Below are 24,569 nucleotides of genomic sequence, written 5' to 3' on the forward strand. Positions count from 1 at the left end.
GCAGAAAATTACGTTGATATTGATGCTTTAAATGCTGTAAAATCTGGTGAAAATTATTACCCAGCAAAGGGCACTACTGTAAGTAATTAAAGGAACAAAAATTATTATTTTTTATATAATTTGATCTTAAGACAATGTCATGTCGAGCTATGCCATTATATCTGAAATAAAAAATTAGATTTTATGAAATAAAAATCTGAACATTGTCGTATTCGTATATATTGAGTACGGATACAATCGTAACAGTTGTATGGTATTATAGTTTCTATCTTTTCTGTCATATAAAATTAGCAGCAAGTGGAGCAATTGCTCCTGCAGCATTTGGCAGGCTTGCAAGGAGACACAGAGCAACATTTTCTAGGTGGGCATGGTAGTGGCGGCCCACAGCAACCTGGCACACTTCGGCATTTAACCACTGGACATGTTTTGGAACGATTATTACAAGGTGATGTACGTTTTTTGTGTGTCCTTATTTTTGGTTGACTTTTACACCTCCGTGGTCGCTTACGGCCGACTGGACATGGGCGTAAGCATGGCGAACTCCTGCATGGAGATTTACAGCACGGAGGGCTGCAAGGCTTTTTACATGGGGGTGGTGGGAATGGCGTACAGCCTGAGCAAGTTGGGCAGCTCGGTGGTGGGCAAGGGTTTCCACAACAGCTTGTTTTGCAGCATTTTTTACATGGTAGACATGGCTGCCCGCATGGTTTCTTCTTACAACATTTAGGTCTGCATGGCGAAGGCTTACAAACGATCAGTTTGCACTTTGAAGGTCGGCATGGTGTTGGAAAAGCGCATGGTATGGGGCACGGTGAGGAACATGGAGGTGGACGACATGGTGGTGGTGTCCATTCTAACATTAATTCGTTCCTAGCTAAGGGTGCTCCAGTAATTTTACGAATAACCAATTCGAAAACACCTCTTCGCGCATTTGTAGCCGTAGTTACTTTCACTGGTGCCTGATCTTCTCCGGACGCTGCTAGTATACATTTTGGACCTTGACATGGGTCGTTCCCATGAACTGGACAGGGCTCTTTAGGGCCAATCTTAATGTGTGACACGGTAGCCATCATTTCACCTTTAGAAGATGCTAAAGCAGGGCAAGGTTTTTCAGGTTTATCATCTTTGATTGATACCGATTTCGCAGTGCCAGTCGATGTCGTAGCACCTCTAGATCTTTTTGTCTGTGATTGAGTGTTTGTTTTGGGCTTTGGTCGACTTTTTGCGTCCGTACTTCTACTGGCTCCTGAAGGTGGTTGGCCTGTTTTGCATAGTTTTGTTTTTGAATTTTTTCCTCCCACCCCTTTCTTATCAGCTGGTTCTTTTTTCCTGCCGAAAAAGTATACTTCGGAATAATGAACGTCATCTGTTATGCATCTACTGCTTTCTTGGTGTGACGTGGCTGTGTTACACGAAGAACAATAATCGGAACGTGTGTCTATTGAATTACTGCTACAAACTTGAAAGCATTTATTGACTGACGCTGTAGCTTGTGTTCCTGAACATTTATGGCGGCAGAAATCGTTAAAAAGAGTCATGTAAACAATTGTTTCCTTTTCACCGAATATGCTCTTGGATTCTGATGAATTATTTCGAAGGCCACTAACAGAGGAGTCGGGATAAACTGTGCTTGAGGACGGCGTATAGCAGTAATTTATAAACTCTGGATGTATTGAATCAAACCGCTTGTCGTGAAATAATTTCATATTGTCAACACATTTTTTCAAAGTATTAATATTAATGATCCCAACTTCGTACGTGGGTAAAGCGAAGTTATTTTCCATCAGTGTTCGGTTAATATATTCAATAAAGTAAAGTTCTTCCTTGGTTTTCATTTTAGGCTTATTATTTTGTACTTCAGTAAGTTCTTGACAAAACAGCAAGCTCGACAGGACACCTACGGTAATTTACGAAATTTTATTTTTTGGCATGTAATAACTGTGTGATGACAATATTTATCAAATAAGAACAAAATTGTACGACACAGAATTTATTAAACAATAGATTGTAACAAAATGTTAACAAAAATAAATAATACAAGTAATAAAAAAAGGGAATTAGTAGTAGTAATTGTAACTGTTAATGTCGTCTACAACAATCAGGACATGTGGGTACACATTGTGCTGTGCGAGTGTCTCTAACTGGCACAATTTTTTGATGCGTTTCTACGGGGGTTATAAATTGATATTCCAATTTTGACTTTCGCCCAGGCATCTCTATTACTTTCCCAATTCGAATTTTAATGACTTGCTTAGGAAAGTCGTATACAACCCCAGGATAATTTTCAGAAGTTGTAGGCATTAATTGCCCTGGTTCATCTCTAGCTAAATCTCCAACTCCGTCTGATGTGAAATTAAAGTGTGCTCGCTGCTTATGACCATTTCCACAAGAGTCTGTAGGTACTTGGAAAACCACTTTATTTCCCGTCGGGCAGCAATCTGAATCATGTGTATATATTCGTCAAACTAAAGAACCTACATTTAAATATAATTGCATTAAGATCGTAATACTAATGACATTTTATTAAAAAAACAGTATTTTTTAAATTTTTTATGATAAGATAAAAGTTAAACGTGCCTATAAAGATATCAATTATAGCTTCAAAAATCAGTATAAGCTGTTAGACAGTGAAAATAGCAAAACAAGACGATATTTTTTATAAATCAGCGTTTCTTTTTGTTCTTTTGTTTCTTTAGTCTTCTCACGCAGCATTCACAGTCAAGATCAGATTGTATTCGCGTGTTTTGCTTCACGATTGGCGGCTTTTTATCTGCAGCTTTTGGAGTAACCAGTTCCAATTCTAGTTTACATTTTCTATCACCTTGAAGAGCAGTTTTAGCAACTTTGAGAACAAATACATCTTTATTAGGCAATTCTTGTTTATTGTCACCCCGGGCCATGGCTGCTTGTTGACCATGCTTACTTGCCTGCAGGCATCCTTCTGTGGTGCAAGTAAATTGGGTGTCAGCAGGTCTCGCTCCATGACAACATACATCTTCGCTTGGAAGCGCTAAGCTTATCTGGTTTTTACCACACGGTGGTTCGCATGGACCACCATCTGAGTTCTTTGTATACGGACTTTGCATTGCACAATGCGTTTGACTTATCTTCTTGATTATTGATGCGCTAGCGGGAACTTTTATCTTAAGTTCATTTCCACCCAGAGTTGTGCCTATTTCCTCAAATTGTTTACTGCGACCTGGTCATTAACAAATATTCGTTCTTCTAAACATAACATATAAAAACTATATTTGTCTACTTCAGACATAAATATTATCTCTCAGATTCTTTCGTGGAGAAAATTTTGTTTATTTTTATTTTAATTAATTCTTTAAGAGATAAAATATGATACAAGTACAAAATAATCTTAAGCGCAAATGTCTCACCTTTTGGAATATGTAAGCAGTATTGATCAGTATTGCGGCATAGCATTTTTTGCTTTTCTGCAGGTTTCGGTCCAGAGCAATAGCAAGGATCATCTGGATCTTCACATGGCATGCTATTATATGGATCTCGAGCTGCAACATTTATTGAGTACACATTTTTAATATCTAATGCATAAAATATGAAAGTATGCAAAGTTATGACAATATAATACCCGGAGGACAAACTGCACCGCCACCCGTGCATGTGTGTCCACCAGACCCTCCTGCACCTCCGTGACCTCGAGCAGCGCCGCAAACACAAGGATCATCCGTTGTTTGGTAATCTTTTTTCGGTGTACATGAACGATCAACTACGCCTGAACTACCTCTCGTCTTTCCACCTAAATTGGGAGGACCTCCAGATCCTTGGAATGTTGTGATGATAAGTTTTCCAAAACATGATATCCTTAAAAACATTACTATTTCACCGGTTTCTTCTCCATCCGGTCCTACAAACCTAAACGCGTCTTTCAGTGCTTGATAGCTTACACTGGTTGGATCCGCTAAAAAGTTGTTTCTTGCTTCAACGAATTCTTTTGTCATGTCTATTGTGCATTCGCCCATGATAATTTTTGTAGGTAAACAGCCACATGGCAGAGATTTATACACAGAAACCTTAACTGGAAATTTGCTCATAGCTGCATTAATGTCACCCTCTTTGAGCGAAAAAAGGCACGATTTACCAGTATTAAAAGGCTTCACAAAGGGACCACCACTTTTTGCAATACCAACATTTGGATCGTCGTCACATATTTCCAGTGGCTCTACAGCATTACATTCTACGTTAACGCACGTCCTAAAGTCTTTGTCCGAAAAGCATGGGCTTTTAACAAAAACAATTTTATCGATTAGGACCTCCAGAAGGAAAAGACTATCATCCTGTTTCGCCATTGTTAATAATAAAGGGATGGGAGAATTATTTTTAAAGTATTTTTAATTTTTAAAATATTTACATTTCACAATTTTGATGTATCTGGATTAACAAAAGAATGAACACGTCAATAGTTATTTCTTTTTGAATTTCTTAAAGAGGACGAAGAAGTTTTTGTTTATTCTCAATCCGCGATCATTTTTAACACGCATTTATAAACTTCACCTGTATATTTGTACCACAGATAGTATAATACTATAACTCCTTGAGACTCGATACTGTCCCACTTAAAACAAACAGATTTTTTTCAAACTTTGTACACCTATCAATGATCGGTGACAATACATTTTACCTCATCTCATTATTATCCTGAGTAGAATCGCCCGTGTTGAATATTTTCCTTACTTATACTCTGTATACGAGCAAGCTAGACTAGGCTAGCATAGTGAATTATACTTATAGTCACGCGTATAAACGAAATTAATCAAGGATAGTTTTCTTTTCAATTAAATTCTAGTAAATGAATTTATTCCTTGTTAACTTGTGTGTAAAATTATCTATTGAGTCCATTATGAATTTATGTTCGTAACAAAAGGAAACAATGGAATAGAACAATGGAATAAATACGACAATAAAGGTCTCTCTAATATGTTCCATATTACACGAAGGTCAAGATTGAATAGCGTCGACATTAAAAGCATATTGTAATTGACATTGACAACAAACAAAGGGAGCGTGGTACATTTCCATCGGAGTGCAAGATCAATATCGAAACAATGCATCCCCCGTGGAAATTTCTAGAACGGCAACACCCACTCCGTTGTCCTGTAACCTTGGTACGGCGCAGCTGCATCAGATATCTGCAATGCGACATTAAATCAGCGCATGTCAACTGCCTAGTATCGATAAACGAACATATCCGGTGGTGCAGGTGAGGCAATAATATAATATAATCTGAACATCTCCCACCACCCACAGCCCACCGCCCACCGCCCGCCTCCCTGAGTGAAAGAGATGCATTATGCAACCGTTTGGCGTCACTGCATAAAGCGCATGAGCCCAATTTTGCATTGATTTATTGCCGAGGTTGACTGTGACCTTTACAACGTTCAAAGGTGAAGCGTTGTTATACCTGGGATATTGGCATTGAACGTGATATAAAATTTTTAAAGCTCATAACATAACTAAGATTTTTTTTTAGCGTAAACGTATTCACGTTGACTCTGGAGGGCGGTGCATTTTTATTAATATGCAATGAGTTAGATGTAAATTCCACAGGTTACCTGAAAGGTCGACAACCTCATTATTTATAAACAACACGGTATGTGTAAGTGGATCGCGTGACAAAACACATCGGTTCCGATTCTTTTCATTATGTAAAAAATAAATTGTCAGCAATAATCGCAAATAGTAACTAGACACTTCCTGTACATTATCTTTTTAAAGAGTCTTTATTGCTATATGGATGTTTTATAGACCCCAAATAAATGGTAAGTATTTTTTTCAGTTTGATATTTTTGATATGTGGTGATAGACCAATATTACGTTCATATTATTTAAAACAATTTGGGTACTAACATCCTTACAACAAAGACTATCCATATTATATATAACCAGCAAATAGAAGAAATAATTCGCGAATACGTAATTACATGAGTAGCCTTTGTCAATAATTTAGCATTAGTCCCAAAAAAAGTAATGCACCCTGTTTCAAAATCCACGAAGTCAAATAAACTCTGTAGTCCACGCGAGCGATGCCGCGGGTGGAAAGTCATATATAATAAATAGAAAGACATAAAAAAATAATCGTTTATATTATAAGATAGTACACAAATAATTTAAATATTATAATTTCACCGTTTATTTAGAAAATTTTCGCATTATACAATTATATTTAACTGGAGGGTAGTTTGTATAATACCAGTTACATGCCTCGTTCTGAAATGGACGACCAACTCTGCAAACACAATATATTACAATCAATGGGTATAATATTATATGGAAGTCAAACATGTTTGGGCTATGTAATCCTTTCTCTCCCTGCTATCCTTTACAGTTAGCAATCCACTTGTATAAGAATAGAGAGGTAGATCGCTTACCATCAAGCAAACACCAACTTATCTGCCAACTACATCAAAACAAAATATATAAATTATTTCGTTTAAAAATTTGTCGTTCATATTATATACCTAATACATAGTATTTTCTTGTGTTTGATTTTACGCGAGTATTACACATTTAGAAATTAAAAACTTTTTAACGGATTTTAAACGCGATTTATTCGCGACATATAACATCTCAAGTCTCCCCGTGACCACGCTCGCTGTAAAGTGTTCGAAACGTCGGGTTAATAATATAATGAATAAATCGCGTTTAAAATCCGTTAAAAAGTTTTTAATTTCTATACCTAATACATATAATAGTTGAAACAGTGTAAATATTACATATTTAATGAAAAATTAATAAACGCAGTAGTCGCCCAATGTTTTAAAATTCTCTGGGATGCGATCATAAAAGACGAATTCATCCGCGGACACAAAGAAAAAGTATAGGTATAATACTTATGGTTGAATCAAGAAACCTCCTCATTTTGTGAAGTCAGTTTAAAATTACGCATACAAAATAAAAAATTGTTTTAACTCATAATATTACATGAAATCGTGTAACTGGTTAAAGTAGCTATTACAACGCAAGAATACTCAAACAGCACAACACAGTTCCACTTATTCAGCAGTAGGTACAAGTTTCATTAAAATCGATTAAGCACTTTTAAAGATACACTGCAAAAAGTTATGTTATGTTTCACTAATTTACATAGTCAATTTGTATCAGTAAATACTTCACTCTTTCATCATTTCACGTATTTGCTGAGGAGATAAGGTAGCCTTAACATCAGGGTACTGCCTCCAGCGCTTCTGCCCCGTATCTTGTTCAAACGTCGATTTTGACCCCATCAAATCCGACATCTTGACATGATGACAATCACGACACGAGGTATATTTCTGTAAAAATATTTCTTAATATCCGGCAGGGTAGTTACAAAGATATTTAGGATTTATTTTCAAGTAACTCTAATCGGTGGCTTCGCCCATGGTTTAGAAAATAAACAGTAATAATGTCATCTATAGGAATTACAACAATTTTATTTTTTTTTGTATTTTTTATATGTATTTTATAATACACCTATATTTTATTTTATATATTCTTTTTTACATACAGTAAATGTTATTCTGCCTCCCTTTGAACACCTAATATTTATCCTTTACCTAAGGGGTTGCCTGGAAGAAATCACTCTAAAGTGATAAGGCCGCCCCGTTATACCTTATCTTTAACTATTGTTTATATTTTCTTTTTCTTTTTTCTTATTTCTATAATTAATGTGTAATAAAAGTGTTAAAATAAATAAAAATAAATAAATAAATAAATAAATAAATAAATAAATAAATAAACAATAACAATATTTTTTTTTATTTATTCATGTTTTCCAATCCATAAGCCGGCATAGTTGATAGACGATAATAGTAATTGGCGATATGTAGAAGTACCTACTTACATAGCTAATCGTAATAAATGTCATAATTATACAGAAAAATATTCCAGGTGCTGCATTCTAATATTATCTTAATATATAAAAATCCAGTGTCATGATGTATGTTCCCAATGAACTCTTCACCAACTCAACCGATTTTGATGAAATTTGACATTTTTTGTGTAATTTGAAAAGATATAGGATAGTTTTTATTTCGATTAATTAGCCAAATAATTTATAATCTTAATATTTTTAATTATTACTCAGCCACAGCAACGCGTGGCCGGGTATGCTATTAACTACATAAAAATAATAGTGTAAGACGTATCATAAATGAAAGGCATTAGTAATTCATTTTGACTTGCAACTGTTAAAAGTTAAGTGTATATTATCGTTTTTCGTGACGTAGGTAGCCTGAAATAAACCAACGCATCCGTGCAAGTAAAAACCATATTTGTTATTTAAATTTGATATAAACTGAAACGGAACAATAACCTTCAACGCCTCCTCAGTCGGTTTGAAATTGTCACATGCATGCAGTCGCCGGTACTTGACGCAATCCAAGTCGAATTGATACGACCGAGGGAAGACATCCTGGTGCGCTTTTGAAAATATCTAACTTCAAAATATAATCGAAAAACGCAACTAAAAGTTGTGTGGTGAGTTCTCAAAGTTCATTATTAAAGTACTTCAATTAACCACCAATTTAATTATTATGAAAAAAAAAATAAACCTGTATAATAATCATATTAATGTGCGATAATGCTGCGCCTGCCCATACAATTACAGCAATGATTTCTAATAACACAAACACCTATACATTATCATCAGGTACTCATAAAGTAAATTGTTGTATTCTAATGTGCAAATTATTGATTATGGGCCTAATGAAGGCAGTAATTCATCATTCTCGTCTGACGAGATATTCAAAAAAGGTATTAGGTATGGATTTTGTTGCCACTGTATCATAGTGAAATCATTCTCATGGTATTCAATCACTATTATGGTATACAGCAAACTTCGTATGTAATTTTAATAGATAAAATAGAACGTTCGTAGTAATTTGTTGTGTATGTATTATTTATGTAATGGTACATACGAGGTAACACTTTCTCAGTAGTCATCCCATAATTGTAGTACGCATCGTGGAGTGTATACGCATTGTCACCAGGCTTATCAACCCAGAATGCTTTATCCATTTGTACCATTCTATCTATTACTGCGTCTGGTAATTCGTCTATAGTCGGTCTGCGTAAAAAGAGAAATAAGCTAGCAATAAGTTATAGTATTTTCAAGTCGATGAGTGTCATGAAATAGTGTTATTTTTATATTTGCACCCCTTATCATTTTATAAGCCTTCCTACCTAGGAGGTACTTCCACCAAAGCTCTTGTTAATGGTTGAAGAAATTTCCCCACAGTGTTTTGAGTTAGGGTCGGAGGTCTGCCTGGGGTCAAACATTCATTTGTTTTCACAGTGAGAGAGATTTCATCAATAGCGTATCTGTAATAAACATTTCTGTTATTTGCTTTCATGTTCTATGGATATATTTTTGAGATGTAATATTTAAGTGGATATATATTTTTACTTGTCAGGCTCATAGCCACTAAATTTTGAAACGTTGCTTTGAGGATACAAGGGATGATGCGTATTTTCCATTTTCTTTGATTTATTTTATTTTTTGTACTGGTCGAGTTATAATTGTAACTTATACTTATTAATTTTATTTCAATCCTCAGTGATTTTAAGTTACTTTCTAGGCCAATTGTAGGTAAGTAATATTCAATAATAATTATTATATTGATTATAGGGCAATAATATCGCGATTGTGCACAACAAATTTCTATTTTATTGTTTCTTTGACAGATGGTTATTGCTTTTGGTTCAGGTTCATTATATTCATAAAAAGGTTAAATAACATTCACAAGGCTATACTTGTATTATAAGTAGCTATCCCCGGCTTCACTTGTGTGGTTAAAGGAAAGGGATTTGTTTATAACTCTTACAGAGTTATTTGTTTCTAACTCTTACAGAGTTATACTTCCCATAGTTCCCGTTCCTGTGGGATTTCTGTAATAAAAACTTATCTTTCTCCTCCCATGAGTCTCAAAATATAACTGTACCAAATTCCAATGAAATCAATTCAGTTTTAGACAGAGCGAAAAGACAGAGACTGTAGTTCTTAACGTCTAAACCACTTAGGGTAAAGAGACAGACTTGTACTTTCACATTTATAGTATTAATTAGTAGGGATTAATAGAGATATTTGCCGTATTGTAAGTATCTTGCTAGCTAATCTGAGTATAATTTTTTATTTGGCTTAACCTTTTACATAAATTGTACATATGTACCAACATGACATTATCATGCACAGTAATTTTTTTTATTATGCAATGAAAAAATTCTGATGTTAAGAAAGGTTTTCTGCGAATAAATATTAATATGTGCAATACATAAATTCTTGCACGAAAACCAAAACCATTTTTTATTGTTAGTTTAAAACCATGAATTTTCTCACTTTTGGTTAAAACCAAGTTAAAAGTTAAGACAAAATGTAATGCACTGGAATGCGCCGAAATGGTTGTATTTTCAGTTTATGTATTTCATTCATGTGTTGCCCTATAGGTATATGGTAACAGTGGTAATCGTAATTATAATGATAAAAATCGTAATAAAATTGAAGATTACGTAATATGAACGAAGTTGAATTTATAGCTTGAAACACTTATCTTTTAATTTTGCATGAAGAAACAGCACCTAGCAAAAATGAACCTCAACGAAATTAAATGCATTGATTGAAGGATTGTTATACTAGTATAATATAATTTTTAGAATTACATCCATAAATAAATATTATAAAATAACATTTAAGTCAACAAATGAAATATAAACGTAGTGTTATTATTTAAAAATTCGAATTATCATATTGTGTATCATTAATATTTTCTATTAGAATTTTGTTGTTATAAAAATAGGTATATTAAATATAGAAATAAGCATTTTAATATTATATTATATAGATACAGAAGGCGCATGGCGCAGAATCGTGATAACTGTGCCAATCTGCAAAATTTTCTGATGTGGCAAACTCGTGTATTCGAGTAGTCCTGTCATTCACAGCGAGCCGTTCTCACTTCGCAGTTCACTGTTGTAAAAGCAGAGCTTGTATGAGTAAATGGTGCATCTAAACAAATTTTGTTGTGACTCATTATTGTGGATTAAAACTTAAAATGTCGAACGATCCACTGGCTAAATATATAGTGCTTGAGGGCTGGCTCACAAAATCGCCGCCTTCAAGGAGGATTTTCAAAACTGTAAGTAAACAACAATTTTTGTTTTAACTTAGCGAAAAATTGTGGTATTTTCGAGAAATTTTATTGTAGCAATTAGACTATCGAATACTTAAAAACTGCATTAAGTCGCCTTAAAACAATGAAATATTCGTTATGTAGCGTGGTTGATAAGAATGTGTTTTGTTATTTAGAAATGGCGAAGAAGGTGGTTTATCTTGCGGCAATCGGGTGAACTTCCAGGCCAATATTACCTGGAATACTTTTCTGATCGAAACCGCAGACGTATCAAAGGCTCCATAAATCTCGATCTCTGTGAACAGGTATTTATGACTATTCCTTATGTTTAAGTTGCAATAGTACAGGACTGTCTGAAAACAAATCTTTAAAGTTTGAGTTTTTCTAAATTTGATTGAATTGGTTTTGTGATAAGGTTGTTGGACAGTACTTAAAACAGCCTAGGATTTAATTCTTATGTGTTTTACAATTGTCATAGGACTTGTAGTTTTGAACTATACTTAGCTACAAATGGATCACCCCATTATAGCATTCATACATGTAACAAAATTGTATTATATGGAACTTAGAGATTGCTATGAGATTAACTTCATTTATATTCAGAATTTGTTTTTCACTTCAAAATTGCGATGTTGGGTGACCTGATGACCCTAGTCAGGAAACTTCTCTATTCAAATTTAAATGCATTGTGCTACAAAAATAGATAGGGCAGATTCGATATGAAATTAAAATAAACATTACCTCAGCTTGTCAAGAGGTAGGAATATATCTATGTTGGTAATAACTATGTAAATATATTTTGATGGAGTGGTGTTATCATACATGTTGTTATATAAAGCATATTATAATACTGAATTAATGTTTTTAATCAGTTTACTAGTTACTGAGATTAGTTTCATAAACAAATGATTAAATTATTTTTATTACAACAATTTTGTTTTGTTTGTCATAGGTGGATGCAGGTTTGCATATGTCTCGCAGCGGCAATGGCATTCTGAATCCGAGGATGCGTGGCTGCGTGTTTTCTCTCCAAACACACACGCGAACCTTCCACATGGAGGCAGATTGTGAGAGCGAGATGGAGAAGTGGGTAGATGCTATTTGCAGAGTGTGCGGGCTCCGGCCAACATGCAGACCGCCAGCGGAAGTCAAGAAAAGTATGTATCAGTATCCATTCCTTATTGTATTTATGCATTCTATTATATTTTTTTTTACTTTCTAGCAATGGAGTTTAACTATCTACGAGTAAATATCGACTAAATATTTCTTACAAAATGGTGGGCAAACGCTAGATACTTGCTATTGATTAATGTTATATGTAGGAAAATGAAATCCGCAATCAAATATCATACAATTGATATCTCCTGCTATAATAAACATCTCCAAACAAGTATTTCACAGTTTATGATTAAAATATGAAATAGAAATATGTAGATTCTTAGTATACATTTTCCTGTTTGTTTTTCCAGTTTATACCCCAATTTTTGTTATCGTAGTAAAATGCTGTTTGTATGTGGGTATTTTCTAATCTATATCAATGTGGAAAAACTATTGCTTTTGATTATTCTAAAAGCATGCTATGCAATGGTCTTAACCTTATATAGTGTTTATTTACAAATATATTTTCCTGTATTTTGTATGCATTTGAAATAGGGAGCTATTTTTGGAAACTGCTTTTTGGTACTGGATGAAACAATGTATTGAATTTGCGGAAACCGCTACTCCTTTTTATATTATTATGTATATTTATTAGCTGTGCAATTACACATCCTATCCTTCCTACTAAACTAATCTATATATATAAAATTCTCGTGTCACAGTTTTCGTTGCCATACTCCTCCGAAACGGCTTGACCGATTCCTCTGAAATTTGGTAAGCATACTGGGTAGGTCTGAGAATCGGCTAACATCTATTTTTTATCCCGATATTCCTACGGGATACGGACTTACGCGGGTGAAACCGCGGGGCGCAGCTAGTAATATTATAAATGCGAAAGTTTGTAAGGATATGTATGTGTTTGTTGCTCTTTCACGCAAAAACTACTGAACCGATTGCAATGAAATTTGGTACGTAGATAGCTGAACAACTAGAATAACATATAGGCAACTTTTTATTCCGATATTCCTACGGGACACGGAGTTAAACGTGTGAAACCTCGGGGCGCAGCTAGGCATTCAATAAAATTGCAACTTGTTTATGCTATGCGATTGCGATAGTATCAAGACAATTTTAATAGATTTTTTCCATTCATATTAGGAGTTTTATAAATACTCGTTAATCTGTTTTTTTTGGACAGTAGATTTTTAACATGAATACAATAATAATCTTAGTATGAAGCCGACTCCTTTCGATTTGATTTTACGGTTAAAGACATTTATTTCTCTAAAGGTTACATTTCAACGCTAAGTGAGTAAATATGATGTAAAAAAAAATGTATTACTCTGTAAGTGACAGAGTAATACATTTTTTTTACATCATATTTACTCACTTAGCGTTATAAGTACGCCTAATAAAAGAAACAATCTAAAATAACAATAAAATGAGGGTAGTTTCTACTTCTCATAAATAAAAAGTAAACCAGCGATATTCCAAAGACGGATTTTTTCTAAGACTTGTGTCCTAGCTTGATCCACTAAAATGACATTTAAATAATTGAAACTTAATATACTTATTAAGTATCGGTCAGTATATTTACGATAATTTTACGAGAATTTACATGGTTGGAATCACATAATTTCATTACCTATGCTCGGTATTTCGTGATAATTTAGTTGATTCTATCATTATATAGCTATATATTTATGATCAAATGGGAAAATTTTAAATTAACAGATGACTGTAGTAAAAAAGAAGTATGTCTTTTCAATCGCGAAATTGTATACATTTTTTATGTTGTTTTTTGTGCATCTTATTTTGTTTCACTATTTTTTTTTTATATTCATGATATGCTTCTAACAAAATACAGGAAAATAAACAACTATGCTTAAGAGTTGCAAGTAATATGGAACTTGAAAGGTGTTTTATGAATTTAGTTTAAAAGAAAATGTTTTTTTGTTCCAAAAGATTCTGTTGGTAATTAACAAAAAGACGTATTTAGTATTACTAGTTTAGAATGAGGGATGCATGTAACGTTTTCTTGTGTGTTTTGATAATTGTATGTATATGTTAGTTACAGAGCGCACAAACAGATAAATCTAAATCTCTCATTTGTTTTATGTTTAGATAACGATGCATATTGTAATATCCAAAACAATTTTTCCTATCTAGTCTATGTAGTAGGTGTTAATTTTGATTGCACTAAACGTAACACCACTTTTAAAGTTCAAACGCTAGTAAATAAATTTCGAATGATCAAAGAAACACGTGTTGCATGGGGCGAGACATTGTTGTAGCAACGTTTGTTTGGGTGCGTAGCGACTTTTTGTGTTTGTGTTGGTTTGTATACCACAATAGATAATCTTGGCATAGTACACTGAAATTTCTTTAATTTCTTTCTTTAATAAAAATAGTCGCTTCTCCCGGTTACACCCTATATAAAAATTAATTAGTATTTTTAATTTCGATTCACTAGATCGAGAGTATGAGAATTTTTTTTAAGAATAAAAATATCGATCAGGAAGATTCGAACCCGCGTCTTTTGAAAAGAATGAATCTCGCCTCGTGATCGATTTTTCTCTATTCTTTAAAAAATCTCATTTATAAAGCATTAAAATGCTATAAAACTAAAAATTAAATAGATCGAAAAATTCCGTACAAGGTTGCAAACTAATTTTACTATTATACTAATTTTGGTGATATCAGTGTATTTGGTCTTGCAAAGCACCTGTAGCAGCCTAATAATTCATCTGTTAAAAGAGCATTGTCAGCCATTTTTTAGTTTTTATCGATTCAGTATCGGAAATGTTCAACCCGTGTATGTATTTGCTACACCCACCCCCCTATAAAGCAATGGCGTCGTATGAAATATCGGCAAAGGTACATACGGATGCGGGGAGAATGCAACGAAATGCGCATGTTCAGGAACAATCTCGAAGCCCCCCTGTAATTCTAGCAGCTAGGTGTTGTACCCCCGGGAACCTACCTAGGTCCCACCCTCCAGCCACCCTGTCTAGGCTCAGACAACATGCGCATCTAGACCCTGCCTAGATAAATCATTCGCTCTCCGGTACTCGAGCTAGGTAGACGTGTTCGGACTTTAAACCAGTTTAAATTCTCCCTTTGTTCTAAAATCAATATTTTTTAATGGTGTGTTTCCAAATTACTTAAATATTTATCGTTAACTGATATAATTCGCGATACTTCATTAAGTACTCGGACTCTTAGCCGGCCAGTCTTACAGACAGACCGGATTTTTTTCAAATAAATATAAATCAGTTCATGGTTCGGGTGAAGTTCATGCAGTTTTGAAGAAAAAGTAAGGTAAGTTGAATAGTTCAGGAATTGTTGTTTTCTTCTTGTGTGTCTCCTTACCCTATTGCCAATTTTTCCAGTGCGCATTATATGTTTGTGTATTTTTAACTCAATGTGCGTTGTGTATGGGATATCGCATTGCCTATTGATGTGTTCTCTGTACTGCGTTTTTATTTTATTATTTGTCTTCGATGTTAAAACATATTGTGGCAGAAAATGTATTTAAATGTGGGGACTACGCAGTCATTTTGGGATGAAATATCGGGAAATGTGTGGGATGGACGGATGGAGATGTAGAGGATTCAACCCCACCCCACCCCTCCTAGCTGCGCGGCGCGAGCTGCCTGGATGAGGGGGTGGGACGTGGGAGATGTCTACCTTCCGCGACTAAGCCTCCCTATTGCGCCATGACATTGAGACACGCGTAAAAGTGCAAGCGCGAAGTATTTCTCTCGCAATAGTTGATTGCAAGTGACGAAATGTATCCAAATACTATGCAATTAAGACAAAACGAGTTTTGTTTATAGGTACATATCAAAACAGCACAATGACGGTTATGAATGATCAGTACGAATTCGCGGAAGGTACCGGACCTTATATACCGATATCTGAGTGCATTACAGGAGTCCGAGCGCCGGTATTAGACTTTTCATGCAATGTCTTTTATTTTTTGCTTGTGTTTCTATGATGCGATGAAGCTCAAGGCATTGCTTGCGAAATTTTTATTGAAAGTGTAAGAAATAAAATAATATTAATTTTTTCATAAATCAACAATGGCGAATATATTTTTCGTACTTTTGAGCTTTATCGTTGTGATAACACATTTCTGCTGTTTTGGAAAAATGAAACCCCGTAACTACTACAACGATTGCTTTATTAGTGCTTGCGATACTGCTGTGTGTAATTAGTGCTTTTTTGCTCATTTTGTTTATTTTTTACCCTTGTAGTATTTATTTTGATTTTGCTTTTAGGATTCCCAAAGAACCTTCACCTTCGATCCCAATAATATTATTATTGGATCGAAGTCTTCCTTCGACGCTGTTTCTGAAAAAAGTCAACAAATATACCTTAGCCACCCTCAAATTCGCGTTAATAACGTTGATTTTTCTGAAAACGAGTCTAATTTAAGTGATGAGGAATGCAAATCGCTTAATGCTAGTCAATCTAATATAGGTATGTATTAGAGTCCGGTTATTAGGCCTGTAGGTCCCTTTGCTGAATTTTAATTGCTCGCGATCATACTGTTAAAAATGGGCTCACAAAATGGCGGCGCGCACAAAATGGCGGAAACATTGTCATTGCGCATGCGCTATCATGGATCGAAGCTGTCAATTATTTTAAAGGACGCCATTGGTCCCCGCGCGGTTCCGTCTCTCGCTTCTTATACTTCAATCCGCGGAGACCTGAATCTGGCCCTTGCGCATTTTAGAAAGGTTTACAATATTCAATTGAAAAATAGATCAAGCTGGATTAAAAATAAAGTTTAATTGTAATATAATAATTAATTGATTAGGAAGAATTTTAGATTTCTTTACCTTTGCTTCAAAGTGCTTCATAAATTAGTTGACCACGAGCAATTATAATCGAATGTAAAGGTGACTATTTATTTTCAATAGCATTCGCCTTTTTAATTAATGTTAGACCGTCGTTTTAAATTTCAATTTCAATTGGAACGCTATTGGGTTTCCAGAGAGTTGGTCGCTCGCGCGGTCTTACGTACGGCCGGGGCCTCAGGACCGGGTGTATGCCATCAGGGCCTCTACTAGCGGGAATAACCCTTCAACCAGCTCCAATCAGACGGAGAGGAATCCGCTCGGCGTCCCGAGGAGGCTAGAAGTCACTGAGGAAGGTATATCCTTAATTAATATCTATTTATCATTCAATCTTTTTAAATTTTTTTCAAGGAAGAATTTTTTTTTACTGATTATACTTTTCTAGGACCACCCGTACCGCCCAGACCGCCGAAGACTATCGGCCTCAACAGGGAGCATCGAGAGTCTTTCCAAGGACCGAGGCTTCAAGAGCCGGAATTTGATCGATCTGTTAGTATCTTGTATAAATTAGCTATCTCCATTGAATAATATGAAAAAATTATCAAGTATAACTCTAAAAAATTAAAGAAGAGACAAAAGTTAACTCAATATCGCATGGAATAAATAGATTTTTATACAAAAAAAAAAAAAAAAATGTCGTTTTTTTAACCCTTTCTCGATTTCAAATTTAACAACATACATACGTTTCAGCAACCGTTCCCATGGATGCGCCCGGCCCGTCCCGTGTCCCATGCCGCTACCCAGTCGGTGCCTTACCGACCGAGAACTGAAGACGAAGAGGAGTGTTGCCTATCAAATGTAAGACACCCCGTGAATACCGCCTTGTTTTAATTTTTTTTTGACAAAGGCCGCGTGTCGCCTCGTATGTGGTAGAAAGTTATAGAATATTATATAGCTAGTATAATAAGTATATATTATACAAAAATAAGGATATTTCAGAGGCTCATCCGTTGACAGAAAATATGACAGATTTTTCTTAGAAAGCGTTATGATATTTTAATTTAAGCATTTCATATGTAAAAATTTGAGGCAAAATACAAGTTTTATTCCATGAGGCCATGTCAATATAACGGTCACAATGTCAATCCATATTGAATGCAAATAAAACGAAACGAAAAAATATAATAAAAAATTAAAAAAATGTTAGGTAAGATCTTATTTATTTACACTTTTCAACAATACAATTAATTAGCACATTCGTTGGCTAAAGACTATAAGAATCTAGAGTCAATAAGACTTGTGAAAAGCGCAATTATTTGTCATGCACAAAGAAATTGATATTTGTTTTTGTTATCTATGATATCTGTGGCACACATGATGCGTCACGTGGCCGGAAGTGCGTTGAAGTAAAGCACAGATCTCGTATAGTTCTCTCTAGCGCCTCCCAACGTTTCAGTCGCTCCAGCAGTACTGCAACTTGACCTCTCTGCCGCCGATCGTAGACCGCGCTCTCAAGCCGCGCATCTCGGTACAGCCGAGCACTAGCGTAGGCCACGTGAATCAAGTGGGCCAGGTAATTATATTATGGAATATATTTTGAAGGAAAAAAAAGCTATTAAAAATAGATTTATAGCTATTAAGACAAATTAAGGGGGGGGGGATTGATTAAAAGTATAATGAAAAATAAATACTATAAAATCGATTCGGCAATTGCTTTCACTAATAATTATAATATTGCTTTAAATTTATTATTACGCTATAGCATATCTCTTTTTTATAATTGCTTTCAAACTTACTATGTACGGGCGTACGGCCATATAAATGCTTTTTATATTTGAATATATTTATTTATTGTAATGTTATAAGTGAACAAGTATTAAAACAACGTACTTATGTTTCCAGGTCTTCCAGCTACCCCCACAGCCGTCAACGAGCCGCGCTCCACCTCGCAGAGCCTCTGATGTACTGCAATATTTAGATCTTGATCTTAGTAGCCCCAAGAGTCCGACTAAGGTATAGTAAAAAATATTTATTTCAAACACACAAAAAAAAATCATTAAAATCACTCCAGCCCTTCAAGTGGAATTCAGTGACATACACGCCCAAAGTACTGTACTGATAGTGAGAAATTAAAAGATCGTATCGACATGCGCCTTTTTTGCGTACTGCGCATACGCATGCGTACAAGCGACACAGGACAAATTGTGCTCTGCGCTCTTTTCTCTATTTCTAACCAACTGATAATGGGCTAAGACTTGATAACTTGCTTGCTCTATCTATATCGTCAATGGTCTGTCCGTATCAAAAAATATACGACATCATTTATATTGTATCCATACTAATAATATAAATTTAAAGAGTTTGTTTGAACACGCTAGTCGCTAGAACTACTGAACCTATTTAAAAAATCTGACAGGGATCAAGCTATTGGCTTAATTTGTACCACGAGCGAAGTCGGGTTGATTGCTAGTATCCGATTATGTGAAATCCTGAATTTCACATTAAACGCTCGCACACAAGATACTTATTTGAATAAATAGCTTTTATCTACAAGGCGGTCACAAAATCTTGTATAAAAGGTAAAAATATCTCCCATTCTTTATTTGCACTTTTCGGATGCTTGCATAAGTAAATAGAGTTTCCATTAAAGTAAATTATTATTTCTTATTTATTTATTTATTATATAAAATTGTAAATGCATTTCAAGTTACATATCTTTAGATACATAACAAATAATTTCTTAGACTTACCTCCGTACTAGTTCACCGATTGTGTTATAATATGGAAGTGATTTATTTAAGTGGACACCTAAAAACTATAGCATTTTCAATGTGCTTTTTCTGATAACAGAATCAAGATGGCGTTCGCCGCGTGCACCACGCAAAGTCCTTCTCTGCCGAATCGCGCGCAGACTACAAAACAGTAGATTTCGTTAAGACGGAAGCATTCAACATCACCCGCCAGGACGCAGAAGCTTCCCGAAGCGTGCAGCAATGATTAAACCCGATATACGCGAAAGTATACAAGAAATGTATTAATAAAAACGATTTATTCATACATTAAACTGTATACTCTTTCGTATACTGTGTATTGCTACCAGTGATTCGGACGATTTGAGATATAGTGGACATTTTAGCGTAAGTTTAGTTATAAACGTACCTGTTACCTTCGAGTATTCAATAAGTGTTTTCCTTTGCGCGTTACAATGGTTATATACTTCATTATTTATGTTACATTTTATGTATTTTTAATTGCATTTTGTATAGGTTTGGTTTGTTATCAATCAAAATCATAATTTCATCATTTTTATCATTATGCATATAGCTTTATAAGTATAGGATATATTAAGATGTAGGTTATAGTTTATTATATGTGATGTTATAAGTTTTCACGCTCTTATTCATTGCATCACACATTATTGTGATATATATTTTATATGTCATCAAAATTTTCAGGTATTTTATACCTATATATAAATGGATTTTAAATTTTTTTTTATGTCCAACATAAACTTCTTTTTTTTGCTTTTCAAAAGTGATTATGTCTATTTTTGTTTGTTTAACATCTCTTATATCCTTAAGCTGTATAAGTACTTGAGCGCATCGCCCTATTGTTCTTGGCTCAATGTATGCAATAAGTATGAACTATAATCTGAAATGTATATAGGCAGTAACGCAATTCTGCGAGTATGGGGAATACAGTTTTGATCTTAATATAATACTAAAATTTTGTTTATAGTTCAAATGAAAGGGTAAATAGTTCTTTCACAAATGTGAAGGCTTTAAGTAATTTGCAATCGCATTTATCAAATCAACTCACCTTTGCGTTTCTCGCTTAATAGTCCCTTACGCATTCTTATAAAGGTGTGTGTATACACGGTAATAATTGCGCACAAGTCTTAGAACGAGAACGTTTAAAGATAACACTTCACGTGCGACAAAAAAGTCGAGACAAAGTCGTAAGACAAGAGCGTTAGTGTGTACCAAACGTCATTCCTAACTAAATTCCCCTGGTGGTTTTTAATATGATTTTCGTCTTGCGGTTGGACATAACGAATTTATTATTACAATAAAACCCCAAATTAGAGATGAAGCTTTAAGTAGTAGAATGCTATAGATGTGAAATTTAATATAAATTCGCGTTTTCAATTTGAGAATCCTTGCCCTCGATTGTTTGTCATTTTTGATAACATTTACAAAATTCAAATGCGCACAAAATTTCACCTACAATTCTTTTCATTCTGACGTAAAATATTATATTTGTCGTTGAAAAACACGCGTTGACTGTTTATACCAAAATGTATAACTCAACAATTGTTATAGATTTATTGTCATCTCATTTTTGGCATCCGGAAATAGAATTAAATAGCCTGGTGTTACAATACAGCACTAAATTAATTATGAAATCGATACTTTATAATGTTTCTCATTTTTCGAATTAATCTTGATAGGTTTTAATTATTTTTCATATCTGTGAAAATGTCAAAATGTGTGATCATAATTTGGCATTTTCACAGGTAAAGCAAAAATTAATTTTTAATTTGGACATCTGTACATCGTTTACTATTATGTTTTCCTGAAACAATATATTTTTTTCACACCGGGCTACTTTACGGCACTTACAACTTGAACTAAATTAATTATTGGATTCTCTTATTTAAAATGCGTATGAAATTTAGTAAAAATGGAACCTCTTTCACGAAACATACTTTAATTGTGAAAAATTATAAAAGAAACAAAACCCCTAAAGCTTTTAGAAAAATGTGGTAAACTCTAATCACACATCCTCAGACTTAAATATATTTTGGAATAACCAATCTCGGCTTATATAGACTAATCTAAATATCTAATTAGTAGATATTTAAAAAAAAATAGTGAGATTTACATTGTTCTAGTATTATACCATTTTAAAACTTTATGATCATTACTCCTTTACACGAAATGTATTATATATACTAATATGTTGGTTATGTAATGTTTCTTTCGAATCATTCACATACTTTTTGATCATAGGACTGTATTTTTACATTGTTATATTAATACTATGTTAAGTTCATATTTACTGTAGGATCTATCGCACAATGAAGGAATTGTTATACAATAAGTTTTTAATATGTAAAATTTTATTAAATTTTAAGACTTCAATCATAGGTAAATTTTTAACACAACAGTGAGAGTTTTAATAAGTATTTGTAAAAATTTAGTGAGATACAAGGCCTTTATATTCCCACCTGTTTACAGGGAATATATGAGCTGGCCCCACAGGCGTGTAGGAACGACATTGTGTGGAACATTATTATTCAGGGTATAGACATGTTATAGAATAGATTGTTCTACGAACATCTAGAACATAATCGAAACAGTGTTGTTAAATAGTGAGAGTCGTTTATAAATTTTCTAATAACAATAGTTTTGAGCTTTACATGAATATATATTTCTTCTAGTTTATAATATAAATATAATATTAATGTAATTTCGTTGATGCCGTCTTCAGTAAGATCTTGTAAAAAATTTATATGGCATAGTTAGTTGTTGGACCTGGTTTTGTTGAATACGGAGAAAAGTATATTTTTATAAATGTTACAATATATATAGGAAAAATAATAGACCCTGTATATCAGATTACGTAGCGATAAAAATATATTCTTCTGATTCGATAATAGAAGTAGGCCGGGTTTGCCCACACGTGGGGGAGATACTTTTTAAGACCAAAAGTTTTGATACTACAGATTAAATATAATATGCGTGGATAATAAAGGGATTGGCTTGTTTGTGCCTTGACTTAGTGAGATATTAAAGGAATATAGTGAGAATTTAAATACAATTCAATGTCGTTGCTGCACAGGGGGGTCCGCGCTCATTGAAAATTTAATAGTTATATCAATCATCGCCAAGCAGTTATAGCTATTTAGCTAAAATCGTTTATTTGGCAATTTTCGTTGCGCAATCACTAGACCAAACTGTATTGGATGTTAAACTTTGGAGTCAAAGGAATTGCTTTGTTTCCACAACGTCAGAGTTGAACTTTGGACCTGTCGCTTCTTGTGACGCATTTTTTCGTAAACATCGAATTGCACTACTTCCTCACTGTTTTACAAAACGATATCATTGTTGGAACTATTCTTGCGTCATGAAAATAGCCAAATGAATTGTTTGAACGAATACTTAAACGAAAAATAATGTTAAGGAAATATATTTTCCATAGTATGAATTACCGTTCGGTATTAGGGAAACTTAAAATTATATATTTTATAAGGTTTTTGTTTTAACACGTTGAAGGTGCGACAGCTGTCAACTGCTGTCGACATCGGTGTTAAACTCGTCCATGAAGGAATTGCTCTATACATATTTTAATCCTGTAAATCGCGAATCTACTTCCTTGTTGGGGGTGACAATTTAGTCATGAATTAGGTTTCTAAAGCAAATAACTTTAGAAGCTTTGGTCTGATAATAAGTCAGTCTTAAATGATCTTTATTTAATTTTTGAAATATACACATCAATATATAGTATAGTTAACTTTTTTATTTTAATTTCATTTAGAACACTACGTTTTCATGACTTAATATGTTACTCTGTTAAAGTAGCTTTTTTTTACTAAACAATTATTTCATATATACATTTTATTTATAAGATATCGACTTACTATGAAATAGCCTCGCTTAAGGACTGAGTAGTTCCTGACGCCCTTTGACATAATTTATTTGATTTTTAATACCTGATCTGATGTAAAATGACATTTATTATTAATCATGACATATCGATCTTATTTTCATATGAACATAAATTTAACACTGATATTATTTTCAATTTGGTCTCGAATTCACAACGATTTCTAATCTTAACCAATCTTTATTTATTTTTGAAAAAGATATGTTCAGTCATGGTATTGAATTTATATATATGATGCATTTTCTATATTCGTCACTTACATCAACTTGTTTTAAAGAACTTTCTAATGATTTGAGCTGTTTAGTTTCTTCGTTCCAACATCGATGGGATGTCTATAAGTTAATACGTATCGTTTAATTTCTAATTCATGCAAGTTTTTTTTCGTCAATTATTTGTGGACATTGGTTTTTAAAACATACATTAAGTAAGATCATCGTTAACTTCTATGAAATATATTTACGTAATATACATAAAGTATTATCGAATCGTATATTAATTAGAAATAATTTGTGGATAAAGTAGATTTTCTAATAAAATGAAAAAATACAAAAACAGTAGATTTGTAGATTATATGAAAATTATACGCACAATTTTTAGTATATTTATAATAATTGTATGTCATGTAGGGACACTATATTAGATTTTAATGTTTTGGACGATAATTTTACCAGTATTGTATAAAATAACTAAAATTAATGTTTTGTATAAAATTTTGGTTATTTGATCAATTTGTAAGTATTATTTTTATACAATTTTTTATTAACAGCCATTTTTAAGCTTATATCATTTTTAGCTTAGTTATGTATTGGTATAATTTAAATGTTGCCATAATGCTGAGTGAACTTGTGGGACATGAAATTCTCAT

The 24,569-nt window shown here is 33.6% G+C and overlaps 3 protein-coding genes across 4 annotated transcripts; 1 reads left to right on the forward strand and 2 right to left on the reverse strand.

Moving 5' to 3' along the window:
• Nucleotides 1–287: 287 nt before the first annotated feature.
• LOC119835727 lies at nt 288–4,316 on the reverse strand. Its single transcript, XM_038360708.1, has 5 exons — nt 3,599–4,316; nt 3,387–3,518; nt 2,717–3,199; nt 2,252–2,438; nt 288–1,629 (listed from the first exon to the last, which is right to left on the reverse strand). Exons 1-5 carry the CDS (start codon nt 4,314–4,316, stop codon nt 288–290), a joined length of 2,862 nt encoding a protein of 953 aa, XP_038216636.1.
• A 1,840-nt stretch (nt 4,317–6,156) lies between these two features.
• Nucleotides 6,157–9,483, reverse strand: LOC119835774. Its single transcript, XM_038360759.1, has 6 exons — nt 9,413–9,483; nt 9,190–9,327; nt 8,925–9,073; nt 8,321–8,427; nt 7,141–7,298; nt 6,157–6,253 (listed from the first exon to the last, which is right to left on the reverse strand). The coding sequence occupies exons 1-6, from the start codon at nt 9,481–9,483 to the stop codon at nt 6,157–6,159; spliced, it is 720 nt and encodes a 239-aa protein (XP_038216687.1).
• A 1,448-nt stretch (nt 9,484–10,931) lies between these two features.
• Nucleotides 10,932–22,961, forward strand: LOC119835747 (GRB2-associated-binding protein 1). Of its 2 annotated transcripts, XM_038360729.1 has the most exons (11): nt 10,932–11,138; nt 11,309–11,437; nt 12,085–12,289; nt 16,070–16,179; nt 16,514–16,715; nt 17,233–17,391; nt 17,481–17,584; nt 17,786–17,893; nt 18,492–18,608; nt 18,938–19,048; nt 19,886–22,961. In XM_038360729.1, exons 1-11 carry the CDS (start codon nt 11,055–11,057, stop codon nt 20,030–20,032), a joined length of 1,476 nt encoding a protein of 491 aa, XP_038216657.1. In that variant the 5' UTR covers nt 10,932–11,054; the 3' UTR covers nt 20,033–22,961. The 2 variants fall into 2 exon arrangements, with proteins under 2 accessions (XP_038216657.1, XP_038216658.1); XM_038360730.1 differs by lacking the exons at nt 16,070–16,179; nt 16,514–16,715 and having other exon boundaries at nt 10,935–11,138.
• Nucleotides 22,962–24,569: the final 1,608 nt, after the last annotated feature.

The sequence above is a fragment of the Zerene cesonia genome, chromosome Z (assembly GCF_012273895.1).
Source record: "Zerene cesonia ecotype Mississippi chromosome Z, Zerene_cesonia_1.1, whole genome shotgun sequence".
NCBI classification, from domain to species: Eukaryota; Metazoa; Arthropoda; class Insecta; order Lepidoptera; family Pieridae; genus Zerene; species Zerene cesonia.

Excerpts from the sequence above, each read along its gene's own strand:
- LOC119835727 (XM_038360708.1), bottom strand. The coding sequence starts at position 4,316 with ATGGCGAAACAGGATGATAGTCTTTTCCTTCTGGAGGTCCTAATCGAT. Across the intron at positions 2,439-2,716 it reads AATACAATCTGATCTTGACT|ATTGCTGCCCGACGGGAAAT; the intron begins GTGAATGCTGCG and ends CACATGATTCAG. Across the intron at positions 1,630-2,251 it reads GTTGTATACGACTTTCCTAA|CACAGTTTATCCCGACTCCT; the intron begins GCAAGTCATTAA and ends GCCGTCCTCAAG.
- LOC119835774 (XM_038360759.1), bottom strand. The coding sequence starts at position 9,483 with ATGGAAAATACGCATCATCCCTTGTATCCTCAAAGCAACGTTTCAAAA. Across the intron at positions 7,299-8,320 it reads CGACTGAGGAGGCGTTGAAG|AAATATACCTCGTGTCGTGA; the intron begins GTTATTGTTCCG and ends ATATTTTTACAG. Across the intron at positions 6,254-7,140 it reads ATACGTGAAATGATGAAAGA|AGTTGGTCGTCCATTTCAGA; the intron begins GTGAAGTATTTA and ends TTGTGTTTGCAG.
- LOC119835747 (XM_038360729.1), top strand. The coding sequence starts at position 11,055 with ATGTCGAACGATCCACTGGCTAAATATATAGTGCTTGAGGGCTGGCTC. Across the intron at positions 17,585-17,785 it reads AGCCGGAATTTGATCGATCT|CAACCGTTCCCATGGATGCG; the intron begins GTTAGTATCTTG and ends CATACGTTTCAG. Across the intron at positions 19,049-19,885 it reads GCCCCAAGAGTCCGACTAAG|AATCAAGATGGCGTTCGCCG; the intron begins GTATAGTAAAAA and ends TTCTGATAACAG.